The sequence below is a fragment of the Cyclopterus lumpus genome, chromosome 20 (genome assembly GCF_009769545.1).
Source record: "Cyclopterus lumpus isolate fCycLum1 chromosome 20, fCycLum1.pri, whole genome shotgun sequence".
NCBI lineage: Eukaryota > Metazoa > Chordata > Actinopteri > Perciformes > Cyclopteridae > Cyclopterus > Cyclopterus lumpus.
Window position 1 is genome coordinate 9126959 of NC_046985.1, and position 21030 is coordinate 9147988.

The following is a 21030-nucleotide window of genomic DNA, read 5'->3' on the forward strand; positions in this document are numbered from 1 at the left end:
AGATCAAAGCGTGCCGATAAACGCCCACAGCATTATTGATTTATCATTTACATATTTCTGCTAATGTTGACAGTGTTAAGACTACATACTTTAACTGTGTCCAAGTCAATGAAACAATGTTCAACAACAGGTTTTATTATTCAAATTGAAACTGCAACAGGCATGTATCAAAAAGGTCAATACAGCAAAGCCTTTACAAAATCTGTCTCGACACTGAAGTCTTCCCAAAAATGGCTGTCGCAACAAATTGTAAACAGTTTTATGAACAGTCTTACAGCACTTACAGCAAAAATACAAATCAGCTAAAGTAAGAAAAGCACCTGTTAGCTCTCAAAATGTTTAAACACAAAACACAATTTGTGCCACTATTGAATCAAAGTAGACAAACCAAACAAATAAATGGAATGTTCAAAGTCACTCGACCATTTAGTTTTTCCAGTACAAAAAAAAAAAAAAAAAAAAGGACAGCTGGAGTTGTTCCTCACAACAAAAGGCAAAGGGATTGGACAGTGCATTCAAAGACAAGCACACATGCACTTGATGGGAACAGGCGCTGGTTTGGTCACTTAGCATAGTTTGTGCATAGTTATAAGGCATCAATCGAGCAGTCCTTTAGGTTGCATGTGGCTTTGAGAGACATTCTGCAGAGAGGGAGAGTCTCCTTCAGTAGATCCTAGGCAGGAGGGAAAAAAACAACAACCCTGCATGTCTGCAGTCACCTCCTCCCCATCCCCCCGCCCTCCCCCTCTTGATAAGAGACTGGCAAAACCCTGAGCGAGTCAAGTTGCGTGGAGTGGAGTTCCAGGTGAGATGCATGTGCAGCGAGTAACTGATCTCCAGTCTGGGAGGGAAGCTACCCCGAGTTCAACCAGCACTGGAAGATTCGGAAACATCACCAGAAAGAGTTTACAATATCTTCGCGGGGTCTCGTGGAGATGTCATGGAGACGAAGCTCCACATACAACACTGTCGTTATTTGAGAGTGCAAGAACACATTGTAGCACAGGTGGAGTAACTCATGGCATCTGGTGTGTTTGAATAAGGTACTGCTCATGGCTTCAACAGTGGGATGACAATTCAAACGAGTGGTTCTTCACATCTGTGCGTCGAAGGCAAACCGTGGAGCCGACATGATTCACTTCAGTTCAAGGGAAAGAAACAACAAACAAGGAAATGCGTAAACAGTCTTGGTAGAGGCAGCAAAAGGACTGGGCTTGTCACATCTTTTTGTTTTACATGAGGAAGAATCTTCAATACAACTGCAACATGGCGTTAAGTCTTAGGAGGGTCTCGTGTCTGAATACTCCTGTTGTCTCAGAGTTCAGATCAGTCTTCAAACTTTGTTTTCAAATGGCACTTCAAAATACCAGAAAAGTGTCTTCTTCAGCTCTTATACTGCTTTCCCCTTAAGGTTCACCAACGGAAAAAAAGTGGTGTGTTCAGTCAGTAATGCCAAAACTATAGTGGACAAATAAATAAAACAAAAGCAAAGAAAAGAAAATACAGCAGTAGCCAAATGAGGTATCTATGTATTGCTCTATGCCAAAAAAGAGGAATTAAAAATTAAATAAATTAAATAAAATCAGTGGTTTATCAAGATGGGAGGCACAAGCAACAAAACATAAACAGGGGGTCAGGATCAGGCGGGGCAGCATCATGTCCCACCGGGTCCCCAGTGTGGTGAGGCCCCAAAGCCGGGGTCAGGAGGTTGAGATGAAAGGGCACAAGGAGTGTCAGGATTCTTTGCTTCCCTGAGGTATTTCTTTGGAGCTGGTTCCTCCTGCGGCTTGAGCGGTGATGCTGTCCCTTCGAGCGGCGGCGGTGGCGGTGGCGGTGGTGGTGGCGGCAGAGCCTTCTGTGTCGCCGCCGGCAGAGCCCAGCTCCGCCTCCTTGGAGACGGAGGTTTGTTCCTGCTGGAGGCCGCTCCAGCTGGCCTTGTTTAGCCCCATGTAGCCCAGCATGGTCTGGGATAGACGTGTGTCAGAGAAACGGGTCCACTCGGCAAACAGCGGCTCGGCCACGTGTGTCATGAAGCCTGAAGGAAGAGAAGAGGTGGAAGGAACATATTAGGGCCAAATATTAAGTGAGGGGAAAGCTGAATACAACAAATACACAACACAGCTACTTACCTATTTGAATGTTACCAACAGTGTTGATCTCTCTGTCATAAAGTGGGCTGACTTCAAGTTTGTGCTTCTTCTCAATGTCTCCTAAAAGAGCATCACAAAATAGAATCAATACCCATTATATGACCTTGTATGCTCTGCTATTATAGACAGACTTTGTTGCAGAGAATAAACAAAGGAAGGAGATGTGCTTGGATTAACTTAAATAAATAACTTAAGGGATATGACAAACAGTGAAACGTCATGCAGTAGAACAGCTAATAACCTTGTTGGAAGAACTCCTCAGTCACTTTCTCGCTCCACCGTTTGCTCAGCTCCCAGGGTCTGCAGGGGTTACAGATGTCTGCACACTTCAGAGCCATCTGGACAGGGCGGGAACAAAAACACATTAAAAAGACAGTTTTCTGAGATGAAGAGGTGCTGACGGACATTAATATTCCAGAATTCCAACAACTACCCAACATGTGTTTTAAATAGTCATTTAATAGCCATTTAAACAGTTCAAGAGTTCTGTGTGTATTTCATTAAAAGAAGTCAGCTGAATTAACTCTTTACAGACAAACAGCCTTTCTATTGTTAATTAAATAAAGACATTAGGATATGTATCTCTGCATTCTAAGCTCATCAAATTAAATAATAATAATAATAATAATAATAATAATAATAAGCTGGTCGGTCCAAATCAGCATTTGTCAAATTCAAAATAGTGCTTTTTGGGCTGTACATCATAACATATGCTGACAGGCATTCAAAGCTTCATTTGAAAACCCAAATCAAAGCTTTGAATGTAATAAATGGCGGCCCATCTAAAACGTTAACTAGGCTACCCTTATGGAGCGCAGAGCTCAGTTTTGGTGAGCAGACGTGTGGAGATGCGGCGTGTCGGATGCATGGAAAAGAGACAACAAACTGGTTTGTAATTAAGGATTTAAAATGTATTTGTCACTGATTAACGGGCTAAGTAGGTGGAAATGCCACCAGAATCATCTCTAAATGCACAGTAGGGCTTCTAGAGTAGTCGGAGTAGTAAAAAAGAATCGGTGTTCATCCCTTCAAATTGACACAACCCTTGGTCATACAATATTAGGCTACATGAAATTATTGAATTTACTTATTTATCCGCCATATTTCTCATAATTTCATCTGCCAGACAACCACACAGGATAACGGCACAAAGCAGGAATGTGCCAGCTAAAGTAAACCCGGTTGTGTGTCTGTGACAGGAGGAAACGGACCTGCAGAATGAAGTGACGGTGGCTGGCATTGCTCAAGCACAGGTTCTCCTGGTCCAGGTGCCTGCGAAACCTGGACAGGTAGTCATTCTGTCTGCTGATGTCGGTGGCCAGGATCAAGGAGCCCAACTCCCTCTCCATGTTCAGGCTGAGGGGACAAGATGACCAGATTAGCTCTATGAACTCAGCAGAGAAGTCTTTTAAAATAACTTGACATTCTGAACTAATATGTAGAACCTTTCAATGGGGGCCAGCTACTGTTGTGTGTAGCCCACTTAGCATCATTTCAGACTGACCTGTCTTCTGCAGGCAGATGGGAAAACAGCCCAGTCTCTCTGAGCAGGCCCACTGCTGACTTCCAGTGGTGGTTTTCCAGAACTGAGGTATTCTGCACATCAAAAAGGAAAAACACATTCATTCAATAAGTCAAATGATGTCGTCCACTTCAATTCATCCCTAAGATGGTTCTGCCAGGCTTACCCTATAGAGTGTAGCGAGATAGTGGTCAGTCTTGATGAGGAAAGGCTGGTTGACCCCTGGATGGTCCAGGTCATGTGTGGCTGCTGCCAGGAGTCCCAGAAGGATGTCACAAGAGGTCAGAGATTTGGCAAGCTGCAATGACAACAACCCAAGTGTGCGAAGATTATGATTGGTCATTAACATAGAATGTCTCCTTCCCAGAAAAACCTTCATTATATACCAATTATATAACATCATTGGTGCAACTTTGTATGTCTCACCATGGGTTCCCGCATGTAGCAGTACATGGCCTGTGTGACATCCGCGGCGTGGATAGCGTTGTGGTAGGGGTTGTCGCTGTGATAGTCCTCCTGGACCATGACCAGGAACCTCCAGAGTTTGACCATGTCCAGCTGGAATAGCTCCACCAGGCCGTACTGGTTCAGCAGGTGGAAGGTCAGGGTGATCAGACTGTTTCCTGGACAAGAGGAATATCAGAGTGAGCATTCTGCTTTCACCTGATTAGAGTCATCTCTTTTCACTTATCCGTTATGCTCACAATTAATTGTATTTGTGCATTCACTTTCTCTAAACCACTACCCCTTCTTCACTTCCCATAGTTACTTATTTTTGTAATTTCTCACTAGAAGAGCACTATGCATTTCAGCGTTTACGCATCTCTTGCTTTTGAGTTACACAGTATACATCAAGACAGATGTGGCGAGAACAAAAAAGAACCAAAAACACTCGTCTCTGCCTGGTCATGTGTGGAGTCATATTACAACATATCTTGTTCTTATGTTCTGAGGCTCCCGTCATTGAATTAACTAAAACATATATTTCTGCATTATGTTCCCTAGAAGACTAAATGAAGAGTCTATTGAGTTTCTCTTTGAAGCCAGTTGCCAAACTCCATTACAGCTGCACGGGAAAATAAACAAAATATTGTATCGTACAGCAGAGTTGTATAAATGTAGGCGCTTTGTTATTTTGTGGAAGAATGAGGGTTAAAATAGTAACATGATTCAATATTTTTCATATATCAATCCATCGCTGGCTGAGGCCCTTTGAGTCGGGGGCCCCAGTCCCAGGTTGCTTACCAGTGAAGTCTGCTCCAGACTGTAGGTCTGTTTCTACGGTGTGTATGACCGGGAGTTGCTCTGTCATAGCAGGTGTATATTAATATTTCTTGAGAACGCTGCAAGCGACAACACCACAGGCCGAGGATTTGGCCTCACAGGCATGTTTTGAACGGGCTCTAGTAAATCCTCTGTGTCGTCCCACATCCAATAGATGGCACCATTGGTAATACATTGAATGTGAGGCTGGTCGAGTGCTGGATTATCAGTGCTCCATTACATTACAGTGTCATGACTTTTATAACAACTTCTGAACAGTATTTCCCATCATATTTCACATACCGTTCGTCAACCTATCGAAGAGGAAAATGTCAAAATTCCAGTTCCCGACTTTTTCCAGCATGCACTGCAAGCGAGGGAAAAGGGAAGCACACAATTAGTGATGAGCAAAAAGCGACTTATTGTGGTATCGTTACATAGAGGTGGGTGTCTTACTCTGGCCTGTCCAGTGTAGTCTTCATCCAGGATGTGGAGGGGGATCTGCTGGGGGACTCCCCGCAGCAGACGGGATGAGTGCAGGTACCTCTGGAAGCTGAGCAGTCTGTGGACCCTCCTTTCAGGAGCAGTGCTCGTGGACTCATAGTCCAGCCGTGCTGCACACAAGGACACAGACGCATCGATTAGCAAAAGATGTAATGTGTAAAATATGTAACAATCTTTTTGTTAAATGTTTATTTTATAAGCTCATTAGGCTCCGAGAATCATTTGGGTTGCACAAACTCGGTGGGGATCTGACACCAACACAGAGATATACGAACAGTCGCTGCTGACACAGCCGCCCACTCATAAGCCTTTCGTCTGGGATCACACAGCAGACATGCTTTGTCAGTGGACACACACACGCACACACACACACACACAGTGTGTCTGAATAAACCCCGGCTGCAATCCGGAAACACGTCAGCAAGAAGTAGGATTACTTTTGGGTCACACACACACACACACACTTTATAAAAAGGTTCCATCTAGTTTTAAAGTGGTTATTTTATCACTCCCCCCATTCACAAAGCTTTGATAAAAAGTAATTTACACAAAGACACACCTTGGTCTTTATCATCATGTGAATAACTGCATGAAAGCAGCGCACAAACATCTGCCAATCTTGCTGGAGAGGAACAAACTGTGAGCAGTTTGACATCGTCTCTCGTTATCGAAGGTGATCGGCCGGCTGTGGTTCATACTCACTGTGAAGGGTTCGGAAGTCGATGCACAGGTACGGGTGGGAGATTCTTCCTTCCGGTTCAAATCCAACCTGACTTCTCACTCTCACATCTCCTAGAAGAAATCAGCACTTATTTCCTCAAGATTCATGCTGCTTAAAAAGAAATGTCTGAATGTGCGAGGCCAAGTAGTATTTACAAATATTTCTGATTATATACTGGATTTGATCTTGCTTTAAGTGCCACAAGGGGCTTTACCACAGATCAATGAACAGAGCACAACAATAAGACAATTACAAATGTATGTGAAACTATCAACACAGCTGAAATCCTGCCTCTGTTCTGCCAACCACAGTCAGACAGTATATGTTCAGTCCTAAAAAGATCAAACGGATCATAAGATAAATTAGAATTTACAACTCACTAATATTCCCCTGACTTTTATAATTAACTATATTAACTTACTAACTATTTGTGATTATGTTATTTCTGTTTTAGAAATTGGATTTGGTTGCTTTTGTATTTGTGTGAGAGTTTGATATTTTGTGTGAAATGATTCAATGGGAAAATGTTTTGTAACATGTAAAGTGTTATATGAATAATTATTCAAAAGTACTTTGTCGTTTTGAAGACAAAATAGATTATTTCAACAGCAAATAACCAGCCATGTTTATTTTGTTTCTCCATTATATGGTGTCAATTTCTTCTTGGCAATATGGTAGTGGATGTGCATTTACTGACAGAAAGCCTCTTGATTTTTCAGCTTTTCATATCAAATGGAGGAAATATTTAGTCTCAGCATTGAAAGTGAAACAGGACTTCAACTCTCTATTGTCAACAAGTGGTAAAAACCATCATTCTGGTACTCCAAGCAAACTAAAACAAGAAAAATATGTAATTTTGTAAATACTATTTCACCCTAGTCTGGTGTATGATGCACAGTTACGCACAAACACACTCCCGCGCCTCAGAAGAGAAAATTCAATGGAAAGAAAAGTCAACCAATCAACAGCGGTGAGAGTGTAGTGAGGGGACAGGATGGTGCCATGACACTGATGCAGTAAAATGCTTGTGTTCAAGGCAACACTATATGCAGCAAGACTCAATATGGCAGCAGCATCATCATCATCGTCAAGATGCGAAACAGTGCAATGGTACGTTTCCAGCATGGCACTTCTGACTGTTTCGTATGTGCATTAGAATTCAAATCAAAGCAGTCACACAGGTGTGTTCCCCAACCAGCATGTTACTTACTTGCAAACAGCTGTTTGAATAATACACAAGCTCCTAGCAAAATATAAAAAACTAAGAATTAAAATTCAAGGCGTAACGATGCTCAACATGACGTTGAAAAGGCTGTTTGTTAAGTCGTTTGTATGAATGTGGAGACTGAAACCATATGTGTGTGTGTATATGTGTGTGTTTATATACATCTGTCACATCAATCTGTGCGTGTGGTTTTTTCAGCGTCGCAGGGTGCATGTTTCTCCTGCGGTGCATTAGTGCTGGAGCTCTGGGGTGGATGTAGGTCATGTCATTATAACTGATGCGGCGAAAGCTCTGAGTCCTGCTATTTGAAAGCACATCAACTTTAACTTGGCAGACTGAACCCTGGCCCAGACAAACACCAGTCTGCATTAGCGTGCCTCTCCTCACACTTCATTTCATATGAAATCTACAGACACGGATGCTTTATGCCGGTGACATACGAGACCGCCATCATACTTAGCCAAGTAAAATGATTAAAAAAGCTAAAGCTCCTTCAGTGAGCTCGATAAATTGCTGTAACTGAGTAGACACACGTGGCAGCAGTGAAGACACAGTCATTATCAAACTGGAGAGAGCAATATTATGTGAAAGCTACAGATCCCTTGCTGTTCAATGCTCCCTGCCTTCACAGCAGCAATCAGATATCTATGAACGGCACTGCCAGGATAACTGTGAGCAATAATACTTTATTTATTTCTTGCTGCTCACTACCAGCCAAACGACATATGATTGATGAATAAAAGGTTGCAGGAGTTGCACGCGAGGGCACATCTGTGTGGGGCAGACTGATGTCAGGGGTCCACCCAGACTCTAATCGCACCAATATCCTCGATAGCCTTATTGATTAGGAAGCCAAGACTGCTCTGGCTGCTTTCTCGATGCATTTGACTCCATCTGCCTGGCAGAGCTATGAGTCTTCAGTCCTCTCATCCATTCTCTAAACTGCTTATCCTGTTTAGGGTTGCCGAGGGCAGCAATGGGCAAATAAACACACCCACAATGAACCCTTAGTCTCTAAGACACTCAACACTACAGATACACAAATTGTATGTCTATTGTGAGAGAGATTACCAGAGGCCAGGGATTGAGTGGACATGCACTCTAGTGTGTCCCCATCTCTTCATAATCACTACATCCATCCATTTTCAATCTCACTGCTGTTTAAGCCATTGTGTATTAAGAAATGAACACGATTATGGAGGAGATAAACCTACTGACTGTGTGTGTGTGTGTGTGTGTGTGTGTCCAGTGAGCATGCATGCATGTGTGTATGTACGGACATTGAAGGGGAAACACTTACCTAGCATACGAATGTACAGCGCAGTCTGGTCAGAGCTGTCATAGGAGATGGCCCCTCGTCTCTAAAAAAAACAAAAAGAAACATCATAAACAACTGTCCAAGGTTCATACCAATAAAATGTTGCAACTATTTTATGACAAGAACGTAATAAGTAACAGAATTGATGTGGGCGGGATCACAATTACAGCCCCACCAAACACACACCTCAAAAACACAAAATAACATAAAACAGAGTTTGATAAGTGGAGGGTGGTGTAATGTTGCTACTGTTTGTTCTAATCTGCCGTGTGTGTGTACATAACATGTGTGTTTCTCACATGACTGATAGCACTGGTGTAAGTGATGTATCAGGCCGATGATATGAAGCTGGAACATATTTATCGGTGTTGCCAGTTGTACGCGCGTGCGTGCGTATGTGCACAAATGGTTTGTTTGAACCAGTATTACACAGTTCCCAAGCATGTTAAGGCTGATGCATGTTAAAACACAAAACACATAAACACACACAGACCTTGGGGATCATCTGACATTTTGACTTCCTTTAAAGTCTGCCTCAAAATACAGTTGAAAATGCACACACACACATTAAAAAAAAGTATGTTAATTATGACTTCCCTGATCTGACGTCAGCAGGTGACAGCAATTTGAATGAATTTGAATTTGATTTGGATCGACTTTTGTGAAACTAATAAAGAGGACAGATGTGGCCCGCCAACCCTTGACAAGTCAATGGCATGAATATTGAAACAATCTATCCATGAAAACATTTCCAGCTAATATCTTCAGGTTTTTTTTCTTCCTCGCTAAATCAGTCTCAATTTCTAAACTCAACACTTCGGGCAGCTGCATCACAAGAAGACTTTAAGAAGCAGCTACAGTTGAATTGTCCACCAAGTTAAGAAGCCATCATAAACTAATTTAGAGTTTTTTTTCCTCCACACTGTGCGAAAAAAACAACAAAGAACTGTCTGACTGGAAAAAGCTGGGCCAGCGTGCCTTGTCCATCATGGAGAGTGAATGGGAGAGGTTTATAGTTGCAAGAAAATTCTTGGCACCATCACCTCAAGTAACATTGTGAACCATTTAAACTACTTCATAAAGAGTGCCCTTATGCCTTCCAAAACTCCCTTTTGTTATCAGGGAATGCTTGTCGAAGTATGAGGAGAGGCCCAGACACCTGTGATTTTACACCAGGTGGTCGTCATCTTTACCCCAAACTGTTCTCGTGCTACTGAAATACATCTACGTTACAGGTTGGGATTAGTTATCTAAAAAATTAAACAACAAATAGGGTCGGAATTTGCCAAAAATTATTATAGTGCAATCCATCTAAACGGTGTATAATGTATACGGTCACCGAGCACGACTCTACCACCATGTATACGAATGGGGACCGCTATTCTGAAAACACTGCAACTGTTTGAATAAAAAAAACACTCTTGGATTAAAGACACTGGAAACATCACCAGACATGCTGGTTTTCAAGTCAATTACCAAAAGTTTCCTTCTCTGACACGAGTTGCAAACATGGTTTTGGAGTAAAAACACTGCAGTGGTAGTTGTAGTGGAAAAGACAGTGGTAACTACATATTTGCTCTGTCGACAGACAGCTGCACTGAGGTGTTGGCTCACCTCTTTATGCACTCCACAAACCCAAGCTCCACTCCAGCCAGCTCCCCACTCTCCCTTCTGAGGCTACCCTGGTCTAGGGTTACCCATTCTACAGGGGACCGCATGACTGGCCATTTCATGACATGCAAACACGCTTATATATCAATTACTTCATATCCTTAGGATTACTGTGAATCTTCTTCACACAGTCCTCTAAGCTCATGACAGTCGCCAATCCAAAGCTAATATTTTACGGTCTAGCAAACAGCTTGACTCTGGGTGGGTGATCTGCAAAGCTGTATTTTAGTGTCAACAGGCCTCTGTTTACACACAGCACTAGTGGTTAGTGTGAATATTATAGATTGTGTGTATAGATGCATGGGCGGATAGTGTGTGTGTGTCAGCTTTAACATGCTTGGGAACTGTGCAATACTGGTTCTAGGGCTGTGAATGGAAGAGTGACCAGCCCTGCCAACATTTGCCCACGCAAACCTTTTGACACACACACACACACACACACACACACACACACACACACACACACACACACACACACACACACACACACACACACACACACACACACACACACACACACACACACACACACACACACACACACACACACACACACACACACACACACACACACACACACACACACACACACACACACACACACACACACACACACACACACACACACACACACACACACACACACACACACACACACACACACACACACACACACACACACACACACACAGTGTCCCATTCCCACTGTGAAGGGGGGCACGTTTTACCCTTGAAAAAGGGCCATCTCACAACACACACCCCTTGTAGTGCCAAGACGCACAAAACCATACACCCATGATCCAGTTATGGTGCAAAATGAACTTGAGCCCCAGCTCTGTTTGTTTGGCATTTCTGCTTCACAGTTGCAGGTGATGGGAAATAAGGGGGGGGGGGGAGAAGGCAGGACTTGAACTTAATGTTATAGATGGGAAATTAATGTATTAAAGTTTGGGTTGGTAATCTTCTTCAAAGACATTTTTGTTGAAATTCTGTTCACACTTCGACAGAAATCAATTAATCAATTGACTAAACAAATCCGGTATCTGTGGCTGATGATTGGACGGGCTACCAGACTCTCTACCTACCTGTCTTTACGTGTATTGCTCTTCACTGGAATCTTCCACAAGCTGCTAACTTTACAGCTGTGACTACCAACAATAGCCATGTTGGTCATTCTCATTTATAATGATAGTTTTGGGGTAGAGACTTCGGAGGTGGAACCTGCGGGTACTGACTGCCAGTGTTGCAGACTTAGCAACTGGACTTGTTGAGCTTGTGCTGTCAGCTACTTTAATTATAAAAGAGTTGGCAACACTCGGCTGGGTACTCTTGCTAGTTTCTCAAGATCACTTTCCCTCGCTTTAATTGGTCTGATTTGTGTCCTTTGCAACACTTATCCAGCAGTGAAGTGAAGTAAAAAAACTTTTGAGACATCATTAATATGTTAATGTTTGGATTTGGGTTTACCTCCCGGGCTTCAGAGTGCGACCATAACATCTATGAAGGTGCAACTAAACCTTTTCATTAGTTGCACCGGTGCGCCTGAAATTTAGCAGGTTTGTCTCGGAGTTTGTTTGTGCAAAACCGTGCCCCGAAACCTGACTAAGGCAACATCACAACCACAAAACATCACACGGCAATTAGAAATGAAGACAAATTACTGATTAAGGAAAACAGACCACACCCAACATCATCGAAGGAGGTAACCATTCCACTGTCTCACCTGAAAGATTCCTCGTCCAATGCAGAGGCGCCAGATTCATTTCAGAAGTGAGTAGGGTAAAAGGTGTGTGAGACACCGGTGGCCACATTTAGGCCACATTTACACATAGCCGGGTATTTACAGAAACGAATATTTCTGCCCCTCCGTTTTCAAAAATAACGTTGTACACACAAGGTCGTTTTCAAAAAAGTTTCTGTTTATATGAACCCGCATAAATACGCCCCCGGGCGCCATCATAACTATGCCAAACCTGTAGTCGGCAGTGTAACGAGAAGGATAAAGACATGACAACCAATCAGAATTCTCAAAACCAACAACAACTACGAAAAACACGATCAACTTCCTTTTCGTTGGCGGGCAATGTACCTACGTCTTGGGAGTATAGAAAGCTGAAGAAGGACTGCTGACCTCCGTGCCTCTGCTCCTCGATGTAAAAAATCAGTTGTGTTTGTAAATGCAAATAGGCCAAAAGGGTTTGCATTAACGCACAAATGAGCACTACCTTGACACCATCCATGATCAGTAGCCTAAGTAAACTAACTGTAAACAGGACGCTCACATGACGTGAAGCATTTTTAGTCGCTTACTGTGACGTTTGACAACCTAAAACTCTGTTTGACCTAGTTCACACGCAAACACAAAAACTGAGTTTTCAGAAATCTCCACTTTGGCCAGAGTTTTTAGAAATGATCGTTTTCCATGATAAAACCGCCGTTTTTGTGTAAATGAAAGGCCAAAACGCATGAAAATATATGCGTTTTCCCATCGTGTAAACGGGGTCTTAATAACAAGACAACTTTTTCCTGCTCCAAAGATAGTTAAACAGCTGATCTGCAATGAGCGCATCTCTCTCTCACAGAACTGACCCTTTGGACTCCCTACATCAAGCGCCTTTTTGATTCCACATCTTCAGTGGAAATGTATCTGCAACTTCATCCCGGTTTACAATCAATTACATAATGCGTTAAGGGATTACTGATGCGTGAAAGAACTGACAAAAAAGCTAGCGCTTAAAAATGTATTATTGCAGGGGCAAAGGACCCAGCGAAAATAGTTTGGTGCACCTAAATTATTAGGAATTGCATTAACATAGCATTTTTGAAGATAGAAACACAACTTTAATATGGAATTGGCTTCTCGTGGCCATTAGAGAAAAGCTTTAGAGACATTTATGGCATTTCTTTTTCATTTCAGGCTCATGCAAAACTTGTGTGTGAAGGGAGAAATGTGACTCACTGGGCTATAAAAGAATGAAGTCATCCTCTATCCATCTCTGGTGAATCCTGGACAGTAATAACTTGAGACATCCAGAAATGCCAGAAAACCATTTGAAAAACACTCTTCTTATAAATGTAGATCTATAACGCTAACCCAACATGAATGCTGGATACAACTGTACCCTTCCCCACGTCCCTGCAGTCAACGATCACGGACGGATAGCCCGCACAGAACCCGTGCCACTCTGCTATTGCAACTCAATTTGTGTAGGTTTTTGCCGCACAAACACAATAACACGGATGACGTTGCCACCGCCAATATTTGCCCGGCAACTCGTGCTCCTTCTGTGTGGGCCCCGCTGGCTAGCTGATGGCTGCTGCTTGGCACCGCACTCACACTGTTGTTACGTTAGCGCTGATGACGCAGTCACGACCCATTATGTCCAGCCGCCCTTCAATCCGCTGTCAGCACCGTTTGTGCCGTTAGCTTCCAGCTGCCGACTCGAGCGTCGCCATGTTGACAGCCACGTGTGGAGGCCATCCCCCGGCTGACGCCAAATGAATCATAGACATGCCCTGAACCTCATTTATATGACAGTCTAATTATTAATAGTGAAACAATACAGTACAATACATTCAAATATCAGACAAATTCCAAGTGAAGAGTGAGAAAGAGGCATCATCAGCACAATGCTTTTAGATTTACTTAACAAGCTTATTAATATTGTATAATGGTGGATAACAATACATCATATTTAAATAAATATAGATTTTGTGAGTAAAATCTGAATCTGCAATATAACCAGTAACATCTCTCGGTCAGGCAAATGTGCAATGTTTTCCTCTTAAGTAAAAGTACACAGTAAGGAGTATACATTTGATTTGTGTTCTTTTAAAATTGGGCTTTTGTAAGTTAATGTGGGGTACAATGACTTAGAATAGTTACATAATGTAAACATTTTATGTAAACATTTTATGTAAACATAATATATCTATAGTGGGGGTCCTTTTAGTTGGGGACTCAAGGCAAAAGCCATTTTGTATTACTTTTCATGCTTTCTCTAACTGTGAATTTTGTTATTGGCAGAAGTAGAAGAACTTACTTCTTAAAGTAAAATGATCAACTATTAAAGTAGAAGTATAATACCTACATATCGCACAATAAAAGTCATGCATTCAATTTGTTTTACTTCAAATGAAGAGTGCAAGAGAGGCATTATCAAGCTACTTAACGTATGTTCAAGGTTGGAGCTTTCAATTCAAATATATTGCTGGATAGTTTATCGTCTAATTATATTTGAATATCTATATTTTCTGAATCTGCAACATAAACTCTTTTCTCTGTCAAGAAAATATAGTTTTCTTTGATGTTGAGGGAGGTACCCAGTCAGTAGTATACAGTTGAGTTGAATATCATGGTGTGCTCTGGGGGCCATTAGTTAGTATTTTGATGAATAATGAGTTAGAATATTGGCATGATTCAATACTTTTTAACATCATAATAAATCTATAGCTGTTCAGGGGGCCTTTTAGTTGGGACACAAGGCCCAGAGCCTACTTTGCTTAATGGTAAAGTCTGGCCCTGGTATTTTTCCTGAGAGTCAGAGGAAAGGCCTATTTCATCGGTGTTTCTGCTCATAAGTTGCAGCAACTTGGGTATGTGACGCAACTCTGTCATGGCCAGTGTATTGCTCAGGACCCATGAAAGTGCAATGTTGAGTGTGAAGTTTGTATGAGCGGTTCATGAAAAAGCTGCAAGCAGCAACACCACAGGCCAAGCAGTCGGTTTATTCTAAACAAGCTTATTTTGAAAAGTCACTATACTCGTATAGTCAAATCAAGCCGCAGGTGTAACTCATTGGCACACAGATAAATGCTTACACAACTACGAGCTTATTCTGCAACCTGGATTTTGTAAACGTGCTTGTGTGGGTGAGCAATTAACTGTTTAACAATGTCCCAAATTGGTTACAGGCCACATTACTTCCGTTCACTTCTATAAAGCTTTACAAAGGCTAATCTTATTTTTGGGAAACATACTACGGGTGCCTTAAATGAAACACCTGGAGCCAGTTGGAGTTTGCTCACCGTAGTCTGAGAGCCACTCTGTTTTGTTTGTTGTTTGGTGTGCTAGCCCAACAGTCTGCTCATTGTGCTCCCTGTAATTCCACTAAAGCTTGTTTACATACAGCTCTGTTTCTTATCTCAGCTTAGTCTCGCTGCCTGGGGTCATGGCATTCAGGTTTCTGAGGTCAGGGGGGTCACGTGATGTCAAAATGTCCGACTGTGTGAGTAAGGCCAGGTCTTCAATGTGTGTCATTTTCTGACTCCTCCGGTTAAACAGATGCTGAGAACATGTTGATGTTTGCTCAAAGCAGATCGATTAAGATATCGTGTGCGTTTCAATTGAAAAAGGCACTGGCTGAGTTGCAAGAACAACAATTCAGAATAGCATTTTCAAACATGCTTCCTTGTCATCATTGCATTACGATGTCAGTAAGTCAGCTGGGGGAAAGCAAATAAGGAAGCCAGCAGTATTCCTATAAGCCGACATATCAGAAACAAAGCTGTGCACGTGCACCAAACACACACACACACACACACACACGTAAATACCCAAGTAGAAAGCAGCTGGACTTAGCACAGTTCCATAAACTAAAAGCTTCCCTCTGAGTTATGACCTCTTGCAGCACTCTGCTGTGTGGAACGGCACATTCCAGTAACTGAGTGCTAGGCCGTAAATGCGGATAAGTCTGGAGTGAGTAAGTACATGTGTGTGTGTGTTTGTGTATCAGCCATTGCATACACAAAGCCCTAGATGGAGTCTACCTGTTGCAAGTGTTTTAGGAGATCACCGTCCACTCTAACACACTCCAGCTGCCGTGAGTTTTTGAGAGAGGGCTGCTGGATTGAGGGCAGGCCTGGGGTGAATTGGCCCGATGCCTTTGCCGGCGAAAGACAGAATGGTATTGACGTCAAAGAACAAAGCAGCGTGCTTGTCTAGCCGTAACATATCTGGAACCAATGATGTTGTTTTTTGCTGGCGGGTAAAGTGTCAATGTTAAAATTATTCAAGCCTTCTTTACACAGAGAGCTTTAAGGGGCCTTGTATAAATGTGCTTAGAGCAGTGTGCTATGACACAAGTAGAGTTAAGGGGTGGGGGAAGAGAGAACCTCGCTTCATATTCTCCCAAGCCATCTACCCCGCACAGGAATTTCATTCATCTAAAACATCATCCCCAGGCTCTAATTGCTTCTCTGGGCCAGCTTAATGTTCCCCCATTGCACATCTTAGCCTTCTGAGGAGAGCAAACAAAACCCAAGTTGTGCACTTGGACAACTATCATAGGTCTATAGGACCACAGTAAATATAATTAATATTCAGCCAGAGCAGCTGGCCCCTGATATTGTGTCCGTTAGTGTGTTGACCACAATCTCACGGCCGATTGCACTCGACACTGCAACACAAAAACAGAATGGTCATGTGATAAGAGGGGCCCCTTACAGAGAGCGACAGACCGGCAGAGAAAAACAGAGAGGAACTATGCATAAATGAAGACAGGATGTAAGATTTGATTCCCGTTTATTCACCAAATAGGCTAAAACACCTCGCTTAGCAAAGAGTACCATGCATTTCAGACCATTCGCGCAAATCTTGAAGAAAAACAAACTTTGGCAGGGAGAGAGTTAAAGATTTTGAGAACTGTTGTGAAACACTTCTTAGTGTCTGAACAGCTCCTTCAGCATTCTTACCACATCCTCAAACTACGTCAATCCGATGGCAATGTTCAGAAAATAAATGCTTATCGGTTCAGTTAAAAATCAACAAAGTAACTCCCTCAGAAAAAAAGCAGTATAAAGTGTTATCTTATCATAGCCTGCGCAGAAACCTCCATAGTGTGGATGAACCAAGTCGAGCTATCTCCCACCCTTACGCACATGCTTATCATCCTCTCCTGTCCCTAAACATCTCAAATCAGAAGCAGTCGATCTAGGTTCAGTGGCCAACACACTCTTGATGATATCTCGGTCTCTGATATGATGGACTGAGCTGAAAGCAGATCAGTGTTCACAGTCCAAGTTGCTGTCCTCCCATTATCACCACAAGCCATGTGGCTGATATCAATATTGTGCGTCCGTTTATTGATTCTTGCATCTCTGCTGGAATTTTTTTGTTTTGTTCAAAACCATGCAACTGTGCACAAGTGTGATATAGTACCAAGTCATGACAGCCAGACAAATGGCATAGGAGCTTAGTTATAGGGCTGCCATGTGGAGCGCCTATGAAATGAGTGCAGCAAAGCATAACTAACTTGTATGTACCAATACATGTGTGTTTTGTAGTTTAGATGGGAACCACATGACTTTGGTGTGTCCTTTCATTCTGGACCAAACTAATCTCAGTCCTGTGTTTACCCTTCACTCAGGGGGGACCAGCATGCATCACCATATACAAGGACAATTCAAATCATCTTCCATCTCACTTTTAGGAATGAATAAAAAAGCAACCAGCATGCATTGTAATAAAAACAATTAAAAGGCATTGTATGAGATAAATGAGCCCATTTATTTAATGCCTTTGCAGTTTGACGCCTCTTCAGCAGCATATTTACACCCAACCATAAGCATTCCACGACCACAGTGACATATTCTTCTAAGATTCTACTGTCGTGTCTTCAACTCTACTCTTTTGTCCTCTGTTTACAAGAGGAAATGTCTTCATCTGCGAGGGGAGGGGAGGGGTGGGGGGTGTAGAGGAGAAAGAGGGGGAGCTTGTGAGTGAGTGGAACAAGATAGCCAGAGAATGAAAAGAGACTGAGACTCTGGCCATCTGTGAGTCTGGCAGCCAGCCAAACCACTGCCCACAGAGCCCAGGCACATGCCTAACTGCCTCTTGGCAGTGGCAATGGTAGTCCAGAACTGCTTCCACCAACAACAGGCCTGTAGAAGCACACACAAAAACACAGCCGCCACCAAGGACAAATGCACCCTTATGGTCAAAGTTAGGGCCCGAAACACAATATTTGTAGAAGTGTAATTGCTGTCTGACAAAAGGCTGAGTGACACTGTGTGAGTGTAGGCATCACCCAATTCTGCCACTGTTCAGGATGTAAGCAGGCCTTTATGTTGCAGTCTTGTTCTAGCAACAACAACAAAATGGTGCAAACCTTGTAGAATTTAACAATGCGTCCACAAAAAATGACGTAGATCATTCCCGTTTCATGGGAAACTCACTTACTACAAAGTGCACTGCTTGTTGCAAATGACCCCTTTTTTTACACAACAAAAAGGAGCACGATAACAGCACACCTCACGATTGAAAATGAACTCTGGCCCAGTTGAGAAATCTACTGGTGAACCCGGCCAAGAGACACAATAGCTTTACACTTGCGTTTTGTATGCAGAGGACGAGCAATCTAGCATTATGCTGAGCTGGGTTTTTACAAGTCTTCCAAACTAAGGAGGGCATTGTGATGGAGCAGTAGTATAATGACTTCAAGAAAGAAGTGAATTCACAGAAGGATCAATGGATGGACAGAAAAATCTTGTCCAAGCAACATTGAGGGCCTTTGATAGCCATGGCTATGCATTAGTCTTTGAGGGAGCTGCCGGTGATGGTGTGGTAGGTTCAAAGCGGACACACATGGCTGGTTATCTGGAGCAACATCTTGCACAAAGCACTAATGGAAGGCCCATTGAAGAGGATGCTCACACGGTCACAGACAGTGACTTAATGCTTAGTTAATGTGTTGGGAGATGCCCTGCTACGCTGTGGGAGCTTTTGTGCCAAGCTACTGAAGCAATAGTAAGGATGTTTTACCATTTTAAAAAACTGTAACACAAGTTACTGCAACTTTTCTCTGAGCAGAGGTCGCAGGCACATGTGTGTTACAGTTCGTGAAGCAAGTGTACTGGACAAAGGCCTAATGTGTGGTACATCATCTGAGACACATGCTCACACACACACACACACACACAATGCTTGGCTAATGCATTGGGGATACACTATTCAGCTGTGCCAGAGTCAAGCAAAACGTGACTCCACAACATGAAGACTGTTGTTGTGACCTACCTTTTTTTTTCTTCCTTTCACTGCAGGGCAGAAATATAGAGGCAGTCTTGCCAGAGACACATTTTCAAGAGTTCGAGACTGGGAAAGTAGGAAGTTCAAGTATGACTCAAAGATATTTCTGTCAATGTGTCAAGGGATGTTAATATAAATAACACTATGGGACGTTCCTTCTGACCAATGTAGCAAGTCGCAGGAGTAAACCGGTATACTTTAGGTACCACGCTGTCAATGTTGGCATAAGTGTAAGCCAAGGGGGCCTTTATCTATGGGCAACAGGCACGAATGCAAAGTAGTTTCAGTTTAGGTCCAAGAGATAAGAAAAGGTTGTGAGCGTCTTTGCAAGTGAGTGTTCACTATGTGTGTTGGGGCCTAGATATCCAACAACCACCTGCAAGATTCCTGTGGATTATTCATATTTGTGTTTTGTTAAATGTGCTGGTTTAAGGGACGTGTGATTCCCATAGCCGTCTCCACTGTGTTCAAATGGATAAAAAAAAATTTAAAAAGCAAGAGAATAAGGATTTTGTATTTATTTACCTGTGACAGCTGTCTCGGATCAGGAGCCCCGAAGAGAGAAGAGCTGGAGCTGAAACTAATGGCTCCCCTCCGGCTGAGGACATGCTTTGGAACCAGCCTGTCCAGAGGCAAAACCGGCAGCTGATAACATACTTCCATTGAATAGTCAGGGCTGGTTCCGGATCGAAAGTATAAAAAAAAATATATATATATATAATAATAATAATAATAATAATAATCAAAAAAAGACAATGAAAAAGATAACAAATGCAACGCGAAAATAGATGGTGAATTGGAAAATCCCTCAAAAGCCGAACAATATTTTAATATTGTGGAAACGATCTGCTGTCGAGCTGCAAAGTATTTCTGTTCATTAAGAGCGACTCCAAACTTGTCCAGATCGCCTTCATTGATGCTGCGTCTTATCTACCGCCGCCGTTGTGCCTCCTTTGGTGTCATTCTGTTGGGAGGAAAAAATCATGCTGCTGTTGCGTTCGCTCCTTTCCTTCTCATTTTACTCAAATCCGGGCCCACGGACGACGAGACCTTCTTGCCATTTTCTGGGTCTTTATGAAAATGCTTCCTCATTTTCAAAGCAGAAAAAAACCTCGGCTCGTTTGCTTGGCGTGGCGTTCACGGATCCGCATATCGCATATCCCGAAATGAAAACAAAAAAAAGGCACCACCACTTCCAACAAGAAAAAATATATATATATCATCAACATATCATGTTGTCTGCAACGCGGCGGATGAGCTTGAGGCGGCTCCAGGATGTGAGAGCTCGGCGGCCGGGAGGTGTCCCTCTCATTCAGACTCACACCGGTGGCGAATCATAATCAACATGTAGGGCTTTTCCGTCTCGTTTCAGAGGCTGCACGATGAAGGAGCAGTTGTCTTATTCACCGCTGACCGTGGAGCACAAAGTGCCTGGGCTCAAAAGAGGGAAATCCCGACGTTCATCCCGTCCGCCGAGATCCCGGTGAGTTTAAAGGAAACGTAACGGCACGTAACGCAACACTATCAACCCAAAGACGACAAATGAACACGCCAAGCGGTGTTTATTTCCCTATAAATGTCGAGCTGTCGTCCTAAACATTCGCCTACTGTATGGTTTTAAAGCACACTCC

The 21030-nt window shown here is 42.8% G+C and overlaps 1 protein-coding gene across 3 annotated transcripts; it reads right to left on the reverse strand.

Annotated features, from left to right (window-relative positions):
• Nucleotides 1-114: 114 nt before the first annotated feature.
• pde7a (phosphodiesterase 7A) lies at nucleotides 115-21030 on the reverse strand. 3 transcript variants are annotated; one of them, XM_034559653.1, is made up of 13 exons: nucleotides 20130-21030; nucleotides 19925-20098; nucleotides 8686-8746; nucleotides 6142-6231; nucleotides 5392-5549; nucleotides 5239-5302; nucleotides 4099-4295; nucleotides 3839-3970; nucleotides 3655-3746; nucleotides 3362-3506; nucleotides 2392-2488; nucleotides 2130-2210; nucleotides 115-2035 (listed from the first exon to the last, which is right to left on the reverse strand). In XM_034559653.1, the coding sequence occupies exons 2-13, from the start codon at nucleotides 20060-20062 to the stop codon at nucleotides 1734-1736; spliced, it is 1557 nt and encodes a 518-aa protein (XP_034415544.1). In that variant the 5' UTR covers nucleotides 20063-20098; nucleotides 20130-21030; the 3' UTR covers nucleotides 115-1733. The 3 variants fall into 3 exon arrangements, with proteins under 3 accessions (XP_034415544.1, XP_034415545.1, XP_034415543.1); XM_034559654.1 differs by having other exon boundaries at nucleotides 6142-6228; nucleotides 19925-21030; XM_034559652.1 differs by having other exon boundaries at nucleotides 19925-21030.

Bases quoted from the DNA above. Each gene is read 5' to 3' on its own strand.
- pde7a (XM_034559653.1), bottom strand. From the start codon at position 20,062: ATGGAAGTATGTTATCAGCTGCCGGTTTTGCCTCTGGACAGGCTGGTT. The intron at 5,550-6,141 runs GTGAGTATGAAC...CCTTGTGTGCAG, and splicing joins CGACTTCCGAACCCTTCACA to CACGGCTGGACTATGAGTCC. The intron at 5,303-5,391 runs GTAAGACACCCA...CCTCGCTTGCAG, and splicing joins ACTACACTGGACAGGCCAGA to TGCATGCTGGAAAAAGTCGG.